The 22183-nt window shown below is 38.5% G+C and overlaps 1 protein-coding gene across 5 annotated transcripts; it reads right to left on the reverse strand.

Annotated features, from left to right (window-relative positions):
* Nucleotides 1–3313: 3313 nt before the first annotated feature.
* Nucleotides 3314–21134, reverse strand: cmtr2 (cap methyltransferase 2). Of its 5 annotated transcripts, none has more exons than XR_005634884.1 (3): nucleotides 20566–20660; nucleotides 20414–20465; nucleotides 3314–3356 (listed from the first exon to the last, which is right to left on the reverse strand). XR_005634884.1 is itself a non-coding variant. In XM_039763068.1 (3 exons), exon 3 carries the CDS (start codon nucleotides 12221–12223, stop codon nucleotides 9920–9922), a length of 2304 nt encoding a protein of 767 aa, XP_039619002.1. In that variant the 5' UTR covers nucleotides 12224–12238; nucleotides 20414–20465; nucleotides 20566–20660; the 3' UTR covers nucleotides 7394–9919. The 5 variants fall into 5 exon arrangements, 3 of the variants coding, with proteins under 3 accessions (XP_039619002.1, XP_039619000.1, XP_039619001.1); XM_039763068.1 differs by lacking the exon at nucleotides 3314–3356 and adding an exon at nucleotides 7394–12238; XR_005634883.1 differs by lacking the exon at nucleotides 20414–20465 and having other exon boundaries at nucleotides 3319–3356.
* Between the last annotated feature and the right edge of the window lie 1049 nt (nucleotides 21135–22183).

Raw genomic sequence — 22183 nt, forward strand, 5'->3', positions numbered from 1 at the left:
AAATTAGCTGGGCCTCTTCTAGAAAAGTACCTAAATTGCAAGTATACTCGATAAGTCTTGATATGCAGGATGTCGGAGTCATAACTCACGTTGATGTCATGTCAGCCAGTTATCATTAGCGATTCATGTTTTTGTGCATTAATATTCGGACTGTGGGATATTTTCAAAGACGTACATGTACGGAATTTGACATTGAAGAGGGATTTTAAAAGGGTTCCTCTTAGAAGCATCTCAAATACAGTATATATATACTGGAGAATATAAGTTGACAAATCCGCTCGAACAGGACACGCGGACCTCAAAAGTGCAGTCCCCTTAGGTGCGGGGCCTTGGGCGGCAGCTCCACTTGCCACCCCCAAACGCTGCTCTTGTTTTCAAGGCTCATGTTATTCTGTTCAAACATTTGTGTTCATTAATCTTTGCTGTCCGAAGTTGTCCCTAGTGTGTGCTTGGTGTGTGTGTGTATGTGCCCTGCAGTTGGATGGCACCCTGTGTTGGCTGGGATTGGCTCCAGCAGAACCCTGTGACCCTGTAGTTAGGATATAGTGGGTTGGATAATTAATGGATGGATAATCTTTGCTGTACAGCATGTTTTTTAAAGTTTAAACACTAATTTTGTTGGAAATTCCAATACAATAAATATATGTTTAATTTTTTTGACCACATATATTTTGATTCCTGTGAGTTGTTGTGTGTGGTTAGGGGGCCCAGTGTACTGCTTTGCCTGGGAGCTTATAATGCTGTTAAGATGCCCCTGTACGTATCCCATATAGTTTGTAGTGATGGCTAAGAGAAATGTTCAATTTCATGTTTACATACAGAATGGAGATAAAAGAAAATTTATGATGCAACATAAGTCAACGGTGACCACCATTGGACTACAGCAAAGAATATCAAAACGTCCATGAAGAAATCTCACGTTAGATCATATTGCATAATTCTCGATGTCAGGTCATCTAGTCGTAGGCTTACAACTTCTCAAACATATGTGTTTTTACAAAAATATTGTCACTTAAGTCACTTCTGGAAAACACTGTCATGACCTAAAATGACAGCCAACAAGCGTTTGAATTGCCGTCCCATCTCTCGTCATTACATTTATATTCATACTGTATCCATTCTGGATTATTAATGACAAGCTGTGAAGCTGCATGGTTGAGTTGAGCCTCTGCTTGTTGAAGCATCTCAGACACAATACACAATACAAAGCTTGTTCTCTTCCTGATAATGCATCACTTGTTTTTCTTTAACTTTTAATGATCAGTTGTACACATCTCTTAGTGCACTTTGAACTGTCACTGTTATATGAAATGCAATTTTAGTGAGTGTATAAGCTGTTACTGCCTGGGCTAGGTTAGTGACCAATGAATGAGGAAGAGGCGGGTCTTCAGTTCAAATTCTTATTCGCGCCTGAGCGTGTTCCGCTTCTGTTCACAAGAACATTTTCTGGAAGTGACTTACTGGACAATATTTTAGTAAAAATGCATGTGTTTGGGGCATGGTAAGCATACACATGGGGAACAAGTAGTGTGAAATTTTTTCATGGATGTTTTGATATTGTTTGTTGATGTCTAATGTTTGTCATCTTTTTTTATGTTCATTCTGCAAGAAACTAGGAGATAAACATTTTTCTCAGTTGTCATTACCAACTACATTTGGTTAGTAATATATAAAAAAATTAAATTTGGGTGGAATATTCCTTGAGCATGCCGTGTTTTGTATATATACAGTATATATGTATCTAAGGTAGGCAATACCCTGCTGGGGCAAGAGGGAGCCCTGTCGCGAATGATATTGTGTCTTCTCTTCGAGGGCAATTGACCCCACCCCTTCCGGTCAAGAGACCAATAAAAACCTGACATCGCCAAAGATCAACATCTCAGTTGGACCCAGACTTGTTAGAGGACAGAGCTCCGTGCTCCAGACCTGTTCTTACAAGCCAATAGTTTTGCTGCAGTAAGGAAGTTACTTTGATATTTTTGTTGAGTGGATTTGTGCTTTGCGTCCTCGTGAGATTTTGCTTTCTTTTAAACCTGCGTAAATGATTCAAAAGGGTGACCTCAGCTGTTATCCCAATACTTTTCTGGATTCACTCTTCCACTTGTTAAAAAAAAATGTATGTATGTATAAATTCTTAACATTTTCTCATCACTCAAAGCGCTTTACACAGTGAGTAGAGAGCCACTTCCACCACCATGTAATGTGCAGCACCCACCTGGTTCATGCGATGGCAGCCATTTTGCGCCAGTACGTTCACCACATATTAGCTGTTAGAATTCTATGAGGAATTCAATCAGAAAGAAGCAAAGTGGAGTATATGATATTATTTACAAAGAGTGGAGAGACATAGCCAGTAAGAGACACAGGATCATTAGGGGGCCAGAATGACCAGGCAGTGGTGGGAAATATAGCCAGGACGTTGGGATACACCATGATCTTTATGAAGGATGCCCAGGGATCTTTAATGACCACATAGACTTAGGACCTCGGTTTTATATCTCATCTGAAGGGTGGTGCCATTTTTACAGCAGTGTCCTCATCACTGCACTTGGGCAATTGGATCTACAAACAGACCAGAGGACGGCACCCCTCTGCCGGCCTCACCAACACCTCTTACAGCAGCAACCCAAGTTTTCCTAGTTGGTCTCCCACCCAAGTACTGGCAAATATATTTCTTGGTTTTATACTATGTGCATGTATATATAGACATGTAAGTATATAAAGAACTGAATTGAATTTAGCTGTGTGGGTACTGATACACAATATGCAGAGTTTCAGATCCTGGCCCAGTCACAGTTTGCATCTTATTCCCCACTCCCAAAGCAATGATATTGGTTACGTTCATTGGCATGAGCGTGCATATGAGTATACCCCGAGATAGACTGGTGTCACATCCTGCCCTACAAATTTTAAGAACAACAATAATAACAACAACATGTATTTATATAGCACATTTTCATACAAATGGTGTAGTTCAAAGTGTTTTACAAGATGAAGAAAGAAAAATGTACATGAAACAAAAATAAGATTAGGCAATACTAAGTAACAAAGAATAAAGTAAGGTCAGATGGCCGGGAGGACAGAAAAAAACAAACATCAACAAAAAAAAAAATTTCAGAGCTGGAGAAAAAAAACACAAAATGTGCAGGGGTTCCAAGGCCAAGAAACCACCCAGCTCCCACTCTCCATTCTATCTAACATATCTAAATCAGTCCTCATGGCTTTCAGGCTTCACATAAAAGAATTTGATGATGATGGTCATGTGGACATTTGGGGTACGGCCTTCAATCCATCAATGTAGGGAGTGCATGGTGCCCTGATCAGGTGGTGCTCACACAGAACATTACTACAGAAAACTGGAAAAAAACAAAACAGAGATTATTAGGGATTAGTGGGGATTGTGGAGCCTTGATAAAAATGATAATTCAATGCACACATAACTTAACAGGGATACACTAAAATGTAGCCATGAGAAAGCCATGTTAAAATAATGGGTTTAGCCTGGTGAATTTCTATTGGTAAGCTTTCCAGATTTTAGGTGCATAACAGCAGAAGGCTGCCTCGCCACCTCTTTTAAATTTAGCTGTTGGTATTATAAGGAGACACTCATTTGAAGATCTGAGGTTACAACTTGGATCTTGGGCCAACATCATTTCCATCTTAATCAAAGTGTAGGTGTTTGTGTGTCTGTCTGAGTATCCATCCGGTTGCTATGTTAGATGTATCATTTCAAAATGTGGCACATCACCCACATTTTTAGTAACAAAATGCATTGCATTTGTCATTCCAAAGATGGTGCATCACAAATATTAACACTGCTTTTACAAATCCAATCCCAAATGGCATATAACAGAGACATGTGCATTGCAGACGTTAATGCTAAGCTCTATGCTGGTTACTTAGATTTCAGCATGTCTTAGATGGGTAACACAGCTAGTCTTAGTGAAGCTTCTTACCGCTAAGATAACAGGCATTATCCATACAGTCTTTGAAGTGATTCCCCTTATTAGCCACAGTAAATTTTATTTTTTTTTTCTGTCTCTGGTTCCATGTTGGCACATTTTTATTAATGAACTGTAAACAGCCAAGTTACTCAGTCCCCGGTGGCCGCAGCATTTTCACGGCGGCCCATCTCCTAATAAAAGGTGACTTTGTGTCCCTTCTTGCATACTCGTTTCTACGCTCAGAATGAGCACTCCTAGTAATGTGGCCTCAGGTATCTTTCTTTTTTAAAATTTATAGTAAATTTGACTTCCAAAGAATATGGTATGTCTAAGGTAGACAATAGCCTGCTGGCATTTCTTGTCACTTCCTTTTCTCTTCTGTGTCCTATCAGCAGAAGACTTTTTCATCAATATATTTTAGTTTGTGATATTCTTCAGTTAACAGGTTAAAGAATGCTCAGTATTGTTAATCATGCTAACAGGAAAAAACAATGAGACAAATGAAACCTGATGTGGTGCACATTGATCAGATTCAGCGACCTTCTTCCTATGTAGCAGAACACCAGATGGATTTGGGCTACACTTATGTTTTGCTGTTGCAAAGTCTCTGTAGGTTTGTTTGCGCATTTTCTCAAGTGCTTTGTAGTGTATACCTTTTATTATACACAATTTCAGGCGTTATTAAAAATGAAAGAATGTTACCAGATGAATATGTACTGTACATTTGCTTCACTGTCACACAGATGTTTTCCCCCAGAAGCCAATGTCAACATCCACCTCAAGTGAACCAGACTGCAATTACAGCGTGTGCCTTAATGAAGCTCTCTTTAGTCCAGTAGGAGACGGACTGATCTCCTCAGGAATCATTTCCCCCAGGCTGCACAAAACCCTAAGAAATGTTAATCAAGGCAGCTCGTGGTGGTTTTGATCACAGATAAGAAAAGCCGGCATCGCTGCAAACAAACTACAAATAATGGCTTCTTCTTTCCTCATTGTCCCATTGCAATTAACTTCTAGACTAGATGATTTATATATACAGTATATCTTTCCAGCACAGCCTTTTGTTTTATTCTTTTTGAAACTTTGACCAGAAACACTGAATGTCTTTTTTTCCCCATTTTACTGTTTGTTACTTTTTATTTTAATATTCTATAGATTAATCAGGATCTCCAACTACAAAAGTTACTGTATTTGTATCCAGACAGACACAATCTGTCAGGACCAATTTGTGGCATAAAACATGGTGTGTAAAAACTTTCCAGTTTCAAAGCAACATGGATGTAGAAGTGGAATCTAGAATCAGTAACGTACAGGCCAGTAACTCGACAATACAAGCTAAATGCACAGAATATCCTTCAAATGGATGAAGAAAGTCCACACAGAAGGTAAATATAATGTAGAAATGATATGATATAATAAAACTAAGCTTATAGGGTGATTATTGTCATGTTTACAGAGCAGTGAAATTCTTACTTGCATGTGCTGAGCAGCATCACCACTCTACTGCCATGATTAGATCCCTCATCCCAACATGCCTTTCAATGTGCACCACCCCAACCTCTAGTTGCTTATGCCTGTTATGCCATTTGCTGTATCCTCTCTCTGCAGATCCATTAAATTAGTTTGTCATTTTAAGGTTTGCATTATGAGCTTCTCTCACTCCCACTACTTTACCATTTAATGCAGACTCCGAGTCAGTGGAAGTGGCTGGTGCTGGACTGGCACCTACTTCAGTACTATCAGGTGCAAGGCAGGAATGAACTCACCACATGGCTCACTCACACACACAGCTTATTTCTTATCAATATACATCATAACACGCACATCTTAGAGATATGGCAAAAAAAATAAAGTACCACTGGAAAAAAAATAAAAACACAGGGAGACATGGGGAGCACCTGCAAACATCAAACAGACAACAGCTAAAAGCAAGGCTTGAGCTCAGGACAAGGAATCCATGAAACTGCCGCCCAGTGATTATATATTATATAGCAATACCTGTTTAACTTTCCCAAACCTCACCCAGATTTCCCTATTCTTTTTAATTAAAACATATTAAACTAAAGGGTGGCACAGTGGTAGCGCTGCTGCCTCGCAGTAAGGAGGCCTGGGTTCAATTCCCAGGTCCTCCAAGTGTGGCGTTTGCATGTTCTCCCCGTGTCTGCGTGGGTTTCCTCCCACAGTCCAAAGACATGCAGGTTAGGCGCACTGATGATCCCAAACTGTCCCTAATGTGTTGGTGTGTGTATGCCCTGCGGTGGGCTGGCGCCCTGCCCAGGGATTTGTTCCTGCCTTGAGCCCTCTGCTGGCTGGATTTGGCTCCAGCAGACCCCCGTGACCTGGTGTTAGGATATAGTGGGTTGGAAGATGACTGACTGATATTAAAATTATAGTAATAAAGCCAAGTGGGCTCATTGATTGAATTTGTTTTCATTCCCTATTATAGGGTCTTGAGAAACTCCAACCCACTAGGGCAGAATGAGGCACACAAAAATAATAATAATAATCCAGGTAGCAGTGTTAGCTTATTATACAGGGCTTTTCCCATACATAACCAATTTAAATGGGGGTGTGAGGTAGTTAAACATGAAACGTGCATTTTGAAACACTGGCAAAAAAAAAACTTCCTTTCTCTCAGAATTCAAACTGATAATAAAGACTCATTTTGATATATTTTAGATCCACTACTCCCACATTAAATTCCATCAAACTTACCCGTACTGTGAAAATTTCAATTTGCTACTCTTACCTGATTAGTGTAATGTGTGTTCCAAGTAATATTTTATATTCAGAAAGTAATACCAGTTGTGGCGCCTGGCTGGGATGCCTGCACGCTGGAAAGATGGTGGGAGGAAGCGTGGCCAGAGCTTTACCTACCCCGCAGCACTAGGTGGCAGGCCCCCTGGGTTGCAGTGGTGCCTCGGACTCCATGGGAGTTGGATACAGCCCTGTGGGCGCTGCCAGGGGGTGCTGAGGCTACTGCTGAGCCCTGGGGGGCAGCTCTTCTGCCATACCTGGAAGTAGGTCAACAAGCACCGGGAACCTTATAAAAGGGGCCAGCAGACACTGCTCCCGGTGCCACAGGCAGAAGGAGTAAAGGAGAAAAATAAAGAGAAAAGGAAAAGAACTGTGTATTGCACTGTGCTTGGGACTGTTACACTTGTGGGGAAGGGGGAAGGCGTTTCCTACAAGGGAAAAGAAAAAAAAAAGCACAGTGTGCTTTGGAGTGATGCCTCTGCACCTGTCTGTGCCAAGTTGGGGCAGTGATGCCACCTTAGAGGTCTACACAGTCTTCTAAAGTTCGTTTTGATAAAATATAAAGATTGCTATGGAAAAAAGTGGCAATTATGTAAAACTTTAATAACGGTAGAGGACAACATAGTTAAAATAATAAAAAAAAGTTGTATTGATCTTCACTCGTATGAATACACAAATATTATTGCATCTCCCCTTTTGCATTCAATACAGTTTATAATGGAATAAATAACAATAATAATAAAATAAAAAGCACAAAAAGAATGGGAGGATGGAGGCAAGAAGCAATACACTTAGCAGCTAGTAAGGAAAATGAAACCACAAGATGGTATTTGCTTTTTCTTTGACTAAATAGGTTGGACACATTTTGATGTGATGTTCCATGCACGCAAGCTTATCTAGACTTTGCAGGAATGAAGAAGCACCTCACATATTTAAATCCTCTTAATCTAATTCAGAATTTCAGGATACAAGAGCCGATCTTGGCAGCAGTGAGCACAACAAACAAAACTGGCTCAAACAGAACATCAGTCCATCACGCAGTACAGACACAGACATACAAAATACCCCCCAGTGCAGTAGCATTGAACTGTGGGAAGACATTTGGGGTCCTGAAACAAAAGCCAATAAAACTAATTCTGCACCAAAGATATTTTAATAATAATAATAATACATTTTCATTTATATAACACTTTACAAAGAACCCTTATTTGTAAAAGGTATTATCACTGAATTATCTGTAACGTGTTGGGCGGTATTTGTGTCAAATACCTGACAAGATTTTGACTACAACAGGAGATGAATATTATACTATATGCCAAAGAAAAAAAAAATGGTGCTGGCAGAGTTGTCAACTGCAGGTCAAGATCCCCCCCATCTAAGAGAATAGTCTTTGGGTGGGGTCTTCTAATTAAATTCATAGTGGAACTACAACAGTAGAGGAATCATGAAAGCTGCATTTCCGACAGGTCCACACATTTAAGTTTATTCAATGGACAGTGCAGGTTGGGGACATTTTACCCACTTATTCATTTTTATGAATTTACTGGAAAGCCTTTATAAAGCAACCAAAAATACAACTTGGTAAAGAACAGTAAGACATTAAGGCCAGTCTTGTACACCTAAAAGCCAAAAATAAAATTTAACACAATTTTTTTTTTTAAACAGGATTTAAAAAAATAAAACATGATTCAACATTAAACAGAAAGGTGTACATTTCAGATTTTAAACAGTTTAGACACAAAAATAAAAATCATCATATCTTGTTCAATTCTGCATGAATTAATTCTGTTATAAACACTGAATGCTTTGCAATTGCACCAGCTCATATTAATAAAGAAAAAACGTCTCAACAAAAACATGAAATGCATTAAGCATATGAGTGCAGCAGCCAAGGTATTTTCTTATTTAGAAATATACAGACTGCTCATTATCTAAATTAAACAGCAGCAAATAAGCCCTCGGGAGATTAAGTTGTTCAGTCCCAAGAACGTACCAATCAGGAGCCATGCTGCAATAAAATAAATACCAGCTATCATTTTCCCATAACCATCATGAGAAAAAAAAAAAAATCATTTTAATGCGAAAATTTATTAATGGAATTTGTTGGCAAAAAAGTGGCAATAAAAAATACAAACGACGCTAACTTCTGTTTTTAAATGCTTTTTCATAAAGTATTACTAAACAGGAAAAGCATAAGCATACAGTATTTGATAACACAGCACTGTGCATATTTTTATACATTAAATGTGTAGGCTGTACTGTATGCACTCCATGTTACAAAAAGGTAACCTATAAAAAGGATTTTTACAGATTAGGTCAGACCATTCTATTATTGTGCATTTCCATTTTCTCACAGAATTCTTCTACACGTAGGAATCCAGATTTAATGTATGACAAAATTAATTTATTGCTTTGGAGCAGTTCAATTCAGTACTTTTTCATAACATTCATTTCACCTGAATGCATCTTTTACTAGAACGCGCTGTAGAACCATATCCGATTATTCTTTTGGAATGTTAAAAATGAAACAAAATCAAGATCAAAAGACTCTGCACAAGCTTTAATCACATCTGCAAATCATATGTCTGTATTTTACACCTTTTTTTACCTTTTCTTCTTTAAAAGGTTATTCTTTGAAGAATGTTTACAATTTGTCTCTTTACCTTAAAGGAGCTACACAACTGAAGCAGCATACAAACTGCATCAAATTTTCATACTAAATTAAAGGAAATTATTCAAAATTAAGACAACTTCAAACTTCAACACCATGATCAAGTGGGGAGAGGGGAAAAAAAGAAAAAAAAAAACCCCACATCATACTCATAATAGGAAATAATTTCCTGTCTAATGGTTCACTTATGCCTAGTTAAAAAAAAAAATAAAACCACCACTCTGCATCTATATCTCTTAATACTTTGTAAGGCCTAATGTGAGAGAATAAAATAAATACTAATTAAAAAAAACACCCTTGTCTTGCTCAAATTGTTCCCTCTCTAGAGTTTCATTATATTCCATTAAATAAAAGGACAGTCAACAAAACACTCTGCAAGCCAATATGGCTAATATACATGATCAGAGTTAGTTTTCATCATACCTCAACATTCAGAATTTTCAAACAAAAGGAAGGCACATAGTTGAATTCTTTACAGTGACACAGATTCTCCGATGGCCAGGGCACGAGCAAGACTCGTAGCTCACCCAACTAACAAACAGATAAACTAAACATTACAATGCACTGGTGCAAACCTCTCAGCGTGAACAAGCAAATGTAGCCTGTGCTTCATAATACAAGAATTCATTGTCCACAGAAATTCCGCCAGTGACCCCTTTAGCAAAACCTCCATTGGCACAAACTGCAGCACCTGCTGAAGTGGCTCAGCCTCTAATTTATTCACAACGAAGTCAAGCAAAGGCTGCAGGTACTGCTGGAGCTCATTTGTAGGGACTCGAAAACCAATGCACAGTAAGACAGCGATGCATCCAAGGGCATCCGAAGAAGCTGGACATCTAAAAGTGATACAATGAAAGCACATCTGAAGTGTCAGAATTAACCCAGCAGTGAAGCGAGTAAACACTGACAGGATGGGCAGAATAAAGCAGTCTCCATTTTGAAGTGTATTCAGCATATTCAGAATGCAGGAAAGAAGCTCCTTCTGATATCTGGGTTCACCATCATGAAGAATTGTGCAGTCAGATAATGGGTAAGACTGCATTGTAGAAAGCTCAACAAAGCGGGCATCAAAATGTTTAATCATTTCGTGAAAAGATGAAGAGCCTGCAACAAAACAATGAGGATGGTTCTCCTGTGGTGCATAAGCTTTCTGACTTTCCATTAGGCTTAAAACCTCAGAGGCAAGACTGGCAGCTGTCATTACAACACATGAACTACATTCTGGTACTGCTGGAGTAGTTGTTAAAGGATTATGATGCTTGAAACATGAAGAATGTTCAATGGCTTCATTCAGAATGCTCAATAAGTCAGCTGCGCAAAATGGGGAGCTTCGCACCTTGGGCAGTTTTGGTCCAGATAATGTATACCAAGATTTCAGCTCAAAGTCTTCCGTAGCACCTCTCAGGAAGCTTTGGGTAAATATGCAAGATGAATGTTCATTGATCCATGTATTATGGCAGCAATTTTCAATCTTTTCTAACCAACTAAGTGTTTCCATTTTCTTTCTAGAGTTATATGAACCAACTTGCTTCCTTTGGTTGGACAGCCTGCCAGCAAGGTTGCAACCTGGAAAGGTTTGTTTTGCTAGCCACTTGCTTCTATGGAGATGCTGGATTTTAAATTTCTGCAAGAAAAAGTCTGAAGTACAGTTACGCAGCAGCTGCAGCTTGTGCATCTCACCTTCACTCATGCAATTAAACAAGCAAAGATTTTCTTTAATGGTTGCTATCTGAAGCTTGTGAAAGAATGTACAGCATTCTTGGTGCTGCTGAAGGAAGGACTCTGGAATTAAATGGCAAGGAAAAAGGGCACGAGTCACTACCTCATTTCCAAAGTTCCGAATCATTTTTGAGAGCAGTGGCCTCACCAACTCTTTCCCATTATATTTAAGACATACTATATAAACTTCAGAGTTCCCGGATTTGCTAGTTGCAGGTTTAAAAACGTGTACCTTCTCAAAGCAGCAGTTCAACAGGTAAAGCAAACATACAGATGAATGCTCATAGAGTGTGAACATTTTTAGGACAAAAGAACCCCCATGACTTAGTAGCATTAGGGCAGCAATTGCCTCACAATAGTGCAGTGGTGCAACCAGAGCCTCTTGCTCATCTGGATTCAGCTGACAATCAAAACTACCATCTGCTGTTACCAAATGGATAGACACCATGTTCTTTGTGAAATTCTGCAATTCTACCAAATGTTTTAGTATCATTATATCGCCAGTGTCTTCAGAACCGAAGAACCACCAGGGCAGAGTGCTGGCAATAAGTCGATCATCCATGATCATCATATCATTGTCATTGGCCTCATGGTAAGGATTTAGTGTGTTTGCTACCCAAGTCCAGTCACAGAATATAGAGTTGGACTTAAGGTAATGATTCAAGCTAGCGATGAAGGCCCCTGGAGCTTCACAAAGATGCACAGAGTTCAGTTCCCCATTCTGAAGGGCTGTTTTGGGGAGAAGGGGAAAATTGCCAAGAATTTCATAAAACTTACACCAAGCTTGGGTGCAAATTTCTGCGTTAACAGTGTTTTTCACATGCGAGATAACTTTTCCTGCTCTGTTGGTAAATGTTGTGTGTTGATGCCAAACTTCAAGATCCTTATCACTCAACAGATCTTTTATTTCATTCAGAGATACTTTTAAAGATTGTAGAACTTCATGATGTGAAGGATCATATTTCAAAGCTTCGTTTGGGTTGGGAATCTGCCATTCCCCGTCTGAAGGTTTCAGATATGTGAAAGTTTTGTTGAAGAGTTCCTTTACTTCATGGAGAATGTCTGGGCTGAAATCAAGGTTGGCAGGCTGGTCCACATCACATTTTCGCCATCCTCCTTTACCTTTATTCATTTTCTTTCTAACTGCCTGAAAGGTAAACCAAGACACGTATAAGGAAACTATATAAAAAAAGATATAGCATGGTCTCAAAATATACAGACTTATAGTAGGCAACTCTGGTCACATGCGACTGATCCCATTAATCAAACCATCCTTACCATCTCTTAATGGCTCACATTAGGTGGGGAATCAAAAGATCTAACTCGCATGGCCTTGCTTAAAAAAAGTAAACAGACCACCCAGCAGCAGATGCAGCTTGCAAAAAAGGAAGTCTCTAAAGCAACACCTCTTATCACATTTCTTAAACTTAAAAAAAAAAATTGTCGAATGTTTAATTGAGCAGTAATCTACTACATGCTTGATTTCTCCTCATAATATCTAGAATTAAGAAAATAAAAAAAAAATTTTTATGTATATACAGTGATCCCTCACTATATCACGCTTCGACTTTTGTGGCTTCACTCTATCGCGATTTTTTTCTCATACACGCTTACGTCACTACGCAAGCGCTTTCTGAGAACTTTTATCTAAGCCCTACAATGGCTCCTAAACGTGCTGCTTTTTCTAAGCCTTCTGACAATAAAACTAAGCGCCGAAGGAAGATGCTTACTATCCAGGAGAAGGTGAAACTCTTGGATATGATTAAAGATGGCAATACCCTACAAAAGCCTCCTCACGCATATGAAAAGACAACTTCCTATCAAGATGTTCTTCAGCCGCGCACCCACTGCCTACTCCTAGTACTCCTTCAGCGAAAGAAGACAACAACGCACCTGCTGAAGATACTGCACCACCTCTGAAGACTCTCCTACTGAGGTTGTGCCTTCATAGGTTAGTGGTTGTGTGTAAGAACTGTGTGTGTTTGTGTGCAATTAAATGTACAATAATCTACTATATAAAAGTGTTCGGGATTGTCCTTCCGTCCCGTGAGTGCAAAGCGTAGCGGTATTCCACTTATTACAGACTTACTACTTGTGGCTTGAGATACGAAGCAACGCGATGTGAGCAGAGTTCTGGTGCTCTCATCGTTCCCTTGCTTTTGTGCGCGATGCGCTGGAAAAATAGACAAAATTAGGTCTCTGGAAATAATTAATGTTGATGGAGTACAAATGCTTCACCACGTAGTAAATAACAGGGGAGATGGTGCTTGCTTATTCTCATCTATAGCTTATCTAGTGCATGAAACTACGTCTTTAGCGGTACAGATTTGGGCTGACATTGTACGACTTTGGACAGGCACTTGAGGGGATAAAAAAAAAACGTAGGTTTTCGGGAGACGTTATGAATGGGCACTTTGATGTTCTCATTTCCTTCACTTACATGCCTGATGTACACATGGAGCGCACAAAAATTGAGGAGAAAAGTCGGTCGCCTTAAAAGGCGAGTGCGCCTAGTAATATGATATTTGTAACATCTAATATGTCTTATTTTCTCTTATTTTGTCTAATATATTGGGTAATACGAGTGTAATGGTGACTAAAGGGTGTTATTTCATGTCTAGAAGGCTCTAATAATGTTAAAAAACGTATTTAGAAGGTCGTAAACAGGTTTTCTATACTCTAACTGCGAAAATATTCGATTTATAAATAAAGAATCCTACTTCGCAAAAATTCATTTATCACGGTAGAGTCTGGAACGGATTAACCGTGATAAACGAGAGTTCACTGTGTATATATATATATTATAGGCCGGGACGCCTTGGAGGACCGGAAGTGGGCGTGTGCCCATCTGGGATCACGTGGGAGTCGCCTTCCTGGTTGCTTTGGGGGCCACGGGTTCAGGGCATGGAAGCCCCACCCTGTAGGGGCCCGTGGTCACCGCCAGGAGGCGCCCCAATGCCTTGGGGACTTGTGACCTCAGCACTTCTGCCACACCAGGAAGTGCTGGGGGGAAGATTTAGGAGGACACCCGGAGAGCTGCCGGGAGAACAGCCACGCTGGGGCGTGGCCAAGAGGGGAATGCCGGGAACCACCTGGAGCTGATCCGGGAGTATATAAAAGGGGCCGTTTCCCTTCATTCAAGGCTAGAGTCGGGTGGAAGGAGGACAAGGCACGAGAGAGGTGTGGAGACGGCCCGAGAAGAAGGCATTTGTGGCCAGGACTAAGTGTTGGGGTGTTTTGTGCACATTGGACTGGGTCTTAGTGACCATAAGTATTGTAAATAATGAACGTGTGGTGGTGATTAAGAACATGTCCGCCTGTCTGTGTCCGGGTCAAGTCCACAATATATATATATATATATATATATATATATATATATATATATATATATATGCTCTGTGCCACTATCAGAGCAACATGGGCTCTCATAACACCTGAGCAGTGCCACAGACCGATCGACTCCATGCCACGCCGCATTGCTGCAGGAATGTTTCAAGATAGCTTAGAAATCCTCTATGCATTTCACATATTTTATTTGTTTCATTACACATTAGTACTAATTTTATTTCTCAAAGCCAGGCTAATCACTCAATTCTCATGTAAAATATGTTTCTCAAAACATTAATGTCTGTGTCTGATACACATCATTTAAGTTTTGAGTTGTGACAGCAGTCACTTAAGACTTGAACACGACTTGGATTTTTTCAGAATACTTAATCAATACAAACATTAAGTATTTTCCTTTTTTAAATTGCTACCATAATTGACAAACAGCCCTCTGAAAAAGTAATTAAGAAAAAATTGAGATTATTCATTTTTAATGTCAATGTTGACATTCACAATGTCCCTAGTAAACATTCCAGCAAAGAAAATTTTTTTTTCGCCAAGATGTGTCAAAGTAGTCTTCCACTGCATTGCTGCAAAAAGGATCCTTGCACACTGTCGATGGATAGATAGATAAAATCCAACATCTGTCTGTCTGCTTTTCACGAGAGAACAATTTAACAGATTTAGATTTTTTTTTATTAATATAGTTTGCTTGAACATTCCAGTTAATTTTGCAACTTCTCTCATTGCGAGAAGAATCATAGTTCACTTGCAAGAACGAGATATTCGTGCTAATCCGAGACAAAGGCTGCAGGTCAAGGGGAGGGGGAAGAGTGACGTCAGGAGTGGGGAGCCGGGCAAGGCCCTTCTCGCTGTCCTGTTTTGCTACTATGCAGGCGGAGCCGCAGGGGACTGCTAGTCTACTATATATGCCAAAAGAAACCTGCAAATTAAATAAGTATATATTTTATAACTAGCACACTATCTTTTCTTTGCACTTTTCGCACATAAAAGTGGGACCTTTTCTTTCTCTCTCTACATATTGTAACTTATCATAAAATGCCAGAAGAGCTTTATACTCCTGATAATCTTTGTTGGTACTTCGAAGGCTGCAAACTTGCCTTACAATTCTGGCACAAATCAGACAGAAGGAGATTTAAATCCCTTTTACAGTAAACTCTGACTGTACCCACTGGGTACACTCACACACATCCTCCCCAGAAGACCTTATGTTTAAATGCTAAAAAATGACCAGATATTCCTGTTTTTTGGAAAAATGTACCACATGTATTATATGCAGTAGCAACCCAATACATTCCCAGCTTCAGTAGAACATTAGAACACTCTAGACGAGAACAGGCCATTCAGCCCAACAAAGCTCGCCAGTACTATCCACTTGTTTCTTCCAAGAAAATATAAAGTCGAGTTTTGAAAGTCCCCAACATCTTACTGTCTAACACACTACTTGGTAGCTTATTGCAAGTGTCTTTCGTTCTTTGTGTAAAGAAAAACTTCCTAATGTTTGTGCGAAATTTACTCTTAACAAGTTTCCAACTGTGTTCCCATGTTCTTGATGAACTCATTTTAAAATACAAGTCTCGATCCACTGTATTGATTCCCTTCATAATTTTAAACACTTCAATCATGTCACCTCTTAACAGTAAGAACTTACATTTGCAACTGTACTGGAATTGTCATATCACTAAAGGACTATACATTTAGAATAGTCTGAGCAGGAGTAAATATGTATATAAAAGTATGCTTCTCAACTACATGTTAATAACAAAATACATCTTACAAATGAAAGAGAATATGCTGGCAATGACTAGGACTATACAAAAGATGTCAATTTAATTCATGAAAACAGCTGGCAGCGCAAACATACGAGTAAGATATTCCAAGACCGTGGTTAGTATAGTGCAAGCGTCACACTAACTAAAATATCCAAAGTCACCTGAAATTTCTAAAAGTGAATGGTTAGAAATAGAGTATTATGCAGTTCTTAAAACGTTGACTTTTGGGACCCAAAAAATTCAGATGGGATATCAGAAGTCAAGGCATTAAAAGAAACATTGTGTATCCATAGAAAAAGTGGCATTTTGGAATAATTAATTGTTCCATAAAATTACAATATTTAAAACACAAGACAAATAACCTAACACCAAATAAAGTACAATTTCATTGCATACCGAGTTACATTTTTTTAAATTTGCAATATTCATTTATGGTTTCATTCCACTTTATAAAATGTAAACAAATTAAAACAATTGGTAACAGCTTAAACTCATCCAGGAAAATTTCCATGAGGTTATAGGAGAATGTATCGTAGATCTGTTTGGCTCAGTGTTAGATGACAAAGAAACTGTTTTCAACCTGGCAGAATTTGCATACTTCTTTTATATGTTTCAGGGTTGCCACATCCTCATATTAAAAATGCAGCATCAAGTATATTAAAAAAAACCCTCTACGTTGAAATAACACATGATTAATAATTGAAAATCTCCATGATCCAAGAATACAATTATTGAGGTGTTAGGGGACATCTGGAAAAGCCACTCAACACAGAGTACTTATTTTTGCGATAATTATCATATCAACAGATGCTTATTCAAGTTTAAAACCTTTCACTTCTCAATTGAGTTAAGATTTGAAATGAACAGAAAGCTAGGCGATAGACACATGGGAAAGGCGTGCAAGGCCATATTGACAGATTTTGCTGTTCACATGGAAAAATTGTTTTGGGATTACCTCCAACTAAGAAACAAAAATAATTCAGATAATTTTGTGCCCAAATGGAGAAACAATACAGTTTACAAATAAACAGGAGTATGACAAAAAAAAGTCTTAATACCAATATTTCTTTTTATCGATACCACTGTAGATGCAGCGTGTGGTGCATACAGCACAGCAGATCACAGGCACACAGCTCCATGAGATCCACACTACACACTGTCTCAGAAAAGTGAACCATATCAGGCGGGACCCCAGCCACCCTGCACTGTCCCTTTTCATCCTCCTCCCATCTGGGAAGCGACTAAAGTCCATTCAGACGTGCACCTCCAGGTTCAGGAACAGTTTCTACCCAACTGCAATCAGACTCAAACAATCGGTAACCTTGTGTCACTTCCACTGCTACCTGCACATGTACTTCTGCCACTGTCTCGATTTATTCCTAGGATTCTGTTTTTATTTATTTATTTATATTAATTTATTTATTGTGTGTTTTTTGTCTATGTTCACTGTCTGTGGGGGCACATGCAAGCAAGCATTTGATTGTACATGGCACTTGTACACATGACAATAAAGAATTGAATAGATGAATGCAATGGAAATTTTTTGCAAAGACGACAGGTCAGGTGTTTCTACAAGTTATGAATAATAAGGGCAAATAAATCAAATAAGCAAAACAGACACAAATCCACTGGTTTTATTATACAGGCAAAAATGTCCAATTGCATCACGCACTTTCCATATGCAATACTTTTCATAAGCTAATATGAAAACCTGAATTAAAAGACAAAACATACATGGTTGCACCTTCACTCTTTTATGACTGGTTTGTAACTGCATATCGGATATGCAATTCCAGGAGGACCCAGAAGACAGAACAGGACAGTTTTTTCTTCTAGAAACAAACTTTTGATTATTTAAGAAAGCAATATACACTACACTAAATTAACACTTATTTGATGAAATTAAATTAACATTATTGCGTAAATGGTGGTACTCCACCAGAGATGTGCCTTGACAGCTTTATGATAGAGTAAGCACTTTACTTAAAGGTATACCAGCAAACCTTTACTGATCAAATTTAAAAAATAAAAGAAACAAAAAATTGTCAAGAGTAAAACCTGACCTAACACACACAGTACCGGAACACATTTTTGTTCTCACAATTACATACTGGGCTTTTTCTCTACAGAATATAAACCCAAATAATACTCCTGTATGCATAAAATGAAATTAAAAATGGTACTCCACTTACTAACAAATAAATTACAAAGTTAAAAATGATTACCCAGAAAAGCCTGCCAACAGTAATGCTCAAATTTTACACAAGAATTTCCTTGCGGCTGCTGTTAGAGGTCTAACTAAGCAAGTTACATATGACATGAAAGGATGCAACTGACCTTTAACACCTCTAGTGGTGTGGGTAGTATGCTCTTAATTTTCATAGGAGTAGTCAAAGTTCTAAATATGGATACTGCGCAATTCTGTAAAATGTTACTGATGTCATTGACTTTGACATGTATCAGGAAACGATTTCTGCACTCAGGTTATGTCTGGTGAAATCACGGTTGCTGGACTTTTATTCCTGATTCATATCTGTTCTAGCAAATAAACTGTAGAGTTTACATGTCTGAACACAAGTACAATAGCCCAGATCCACAAAATGTCAGTGTTTAAAGATATGCGGTTTTGGATAACAAACTTAAACTATGAAAAAAGCAACAACAACTTTAGTAGTAGAGTGATGTGCATCTGGGCTCCTCAGTCTCAAACATCTGCCTGCATTACTCTAAAGTAGTGGTACTGTCACATAAAAAGAAAATTATTGCTTATGTGTCTGTCCAACATTCAGAATAACACAAAAGTATCCTAGTGTAAGGAATGGTGGCTTATGATGACTTGGCATCTCATCAGAACGGATTATCTTCCTGTGCCTAATGGCGTCAGGGAAGACTCCAGCTCATGGTAGAAAGCAGGTCTGGAAACTGATTCCACCTCTACTTTGGTTTGGGGCATATTTCAGCAACTATGCACATTCCACCTTTCTGTAAGGTCAGAAGACAAAAAAAACAAGGAAAGAATAATACATTTTGTATATATGTTGGGCAACATGGCAGCAGTGTGGTTAAGTTCTGCTGCTGCTTCACTAAACTGTTCCAACTTTAACAAAATCCTTCAACATTCTAAAAGGACACATACAGGAGAGTAATTATTTCAATAGGTCTGGGTTTGATTTTCAATAACAGTCACAAATGTGTGTGTGTATATTATATATATATATATATATATATATATATATATATATATAACACATCTGAATAAAAGGAAACCTGCATCAGTTTTGTGAAAAATGGAAAAAAAAGTCTCAAAATGGAATTACACTGGCATTACAACACGATGATGGGCTTGGATTGGATTTTTAATGTACTACGTACCAACTCAGTTCTAGTTTATATACAATTTAAGCTCGGCAATGGATTAAGCAAACGAATATACGTCTTTCGTGCAGTTTTGGGGAGATTGGACCCTGAAAATCACAAAGGAATAAAAGTGGATGTTAAAGATGAATGGCTACATACTCTTATTTCTGTAAAACATATTTTCCTCCATCTACCAAGTAAATGTGTACCTTAAAATGTTTAGATATTTTTATTTAGGTGTCTGGGGAATTCTGATCAAATATTTGACTTAAATACTACAGTTCGTTTACTTTATGAGAAGGCATTGCTGTACATTTATAACTTCAAATAAGTTACAAAATGCTGTGTTCTATTCTTGTCTATGAGAGATAAAAGAAGCCTATACTGTAGAGCGAACAAAATATACATAAACATTTATTAACTTTGTCCATCCATGATAAAATCCAATTAATGAAATACTAGTAAAGAGTGTCTGGACGCTATCAAACCTGCTTAATACAATTTAAATATGTAGGGGGGTCACCGCCTCTGCTGTCAACAGTTGGCACAAAATAACAACCAGCCCTGAACTGGACCACCAGTCCGTCGGGACGCACGCGCACATACATACACACACACACACACACACACACACACACACACACACAATAAAAACTCATTAAAAAAAGGATGTACCGAACGCGGAGCAATTACTTTTTTCACAAGAGTATTTTTACGATACATTTAATCAACGAATACTAACCAAACATACGTTTAAAAAAATGACAGCGTGGTTAACAAACAAAACTCTAAATTTAGAATGTTAGACTGCATCTGACTTCAAACACTTCTCTTGCAATAACTACCGAAAAGCTGCAGGAATCTTCGCAGAAAGTTCGCTTAGCAAACTGGGCCGATCTTAAAAGAGAAAAGTAAACAAAAACAGCATCTGGTTATTTATATGGCGGTTATAAACTACTATCTTATATGTAAACGGAAATAAGTCAAATATTATTACCTTTCCCAGTAACCGCACTCTCACTTCGAAATATGTAGCATACCTCCGAGCCAAAACACCACCAGACAGCACTTAACAATGACGTGTGTGATGTCATCCATCCGCGACGATCGCTTTGTGAATTAATTCAGATGTCGGATCAATTACAGTAGTTCACTTTGGTAGTTAACGAAAAGACAGCTTTAAAACTACCTGTTCAAAACTAGAAAGCAAATAAAAATCAGATCTGTAAACAAAAACTACAGTTAAGTTTCGCTGTACATATCTATTGCTTTAAAATCGCGAATTCAATGTTTAATTGGTTTTGTCACTATTAGAACATAATATATTAGCAACTCTCTTTTAATTCAATTAAGGGTCGTGTAGGCGACTTTATGTTATAATTCCGTACCTTATAGTTTTACATTAGTATTGTTTTATGATAATTTACACACCAAGCCATTGACGAGGCTACTTGTTCTGATTTTCTGTTACCTTAAAATCTGCGATATTGCTCATGTTTAGCCAGGAAATAATGCCCCGAGTTCTATGCAGGTTTTCTCAACTCCTAGGATGGAGTGTAGGCGCTCGTTTAATCCCGACAGTGTCGTTGTCTTTGGGAAAATTGCGTGATTTCCCTACGCCTAGCTGGGCTTTCTTTGGAAACTCAGATTTTCTAATAGACGTTAAATACATAGCGGAGTTTGGCGTTAATAAATTTGCCCCGTACAAATGAGTATTGGTGCGTGCAACAGAATCTTAACAACCGGATCCTTCTCCGGGGATCTGATTGTAACTCTTATTTTAATAAACATTAGGTTCTGGCGACGTAAATTTACCCGATCTTGAATGGACAGTAGTTCAGGACGAGGCGAGCATACACCGAGAAATACCCAGCTGCAGCTCGGTTCTCTTCTCTGAATGTGTTCAACACTTCAAAGCATCTGGTGCAGCTCGACGGTGTTGGAAACTATGGTTGGAGTAAATCAGACTTATTTCAGAATAACATTAAATTAATTCTTGCTAGATTCTTTAGAAGCTCTATACTGTACATGCAATAAAGCGATAAAAAATGTTTTTTAAACAAATTTTAGATGATGAGTTTATTTTCCCATTAAGTACTAGTGCATGCATTAGGATTCTTCCAATCAAATAAAATTCGTTGACGTAGGCCTACTAACAGTGTAAGGTACTGTAAGAAATCACAGCAGCGAGTGTATAGACATTCTAGTTTTATTGTTAGACATTCTAGCTCATCCATTTTAACTGAAGACGCTGTTGGATTTGGGATGATCGTGACTCCGATTTCATTGCTCCCAATGTTTTCAGTCAGTTTTTCAACATAGATCGACACCGGTCCCTAGAAATTTTGTGCCGGTCCGCGAAAATTTAGGCATGGAAAGTATATTAACCATTATTGCCTACTACTGGTCCGCAAAGCGTAGGCTATATGAATTATCGTCCGTGTCTCTGGAGCTCCACTGCTAGTAGACCTGAAAGCAACCCGCTTTTCTATCATTTATTAAATGATTAAGCCCCACAGGAGACCAACGGAGCTGTTCGAAACTCCACGGAGAACATCCCAGTCCATGAAGAGATTTTTTTAAGTAAAAGCAGTCTACTTGTGAAAAGGGTTGAA

Source organism: Polypterus senegalus, chromosome 9 (assembly GCF_016835505.1).
Source record: "Polypterus senegalus isolate Bchr_013 chromosome 9, ASM1683550v1, whole genome shotgun sequence".
NCBI lineage: Eukaryota > Metazoa > Chordata > Cladistia > Polypteriformes > Polypteridae > Polypterus > Polypterus senegalus.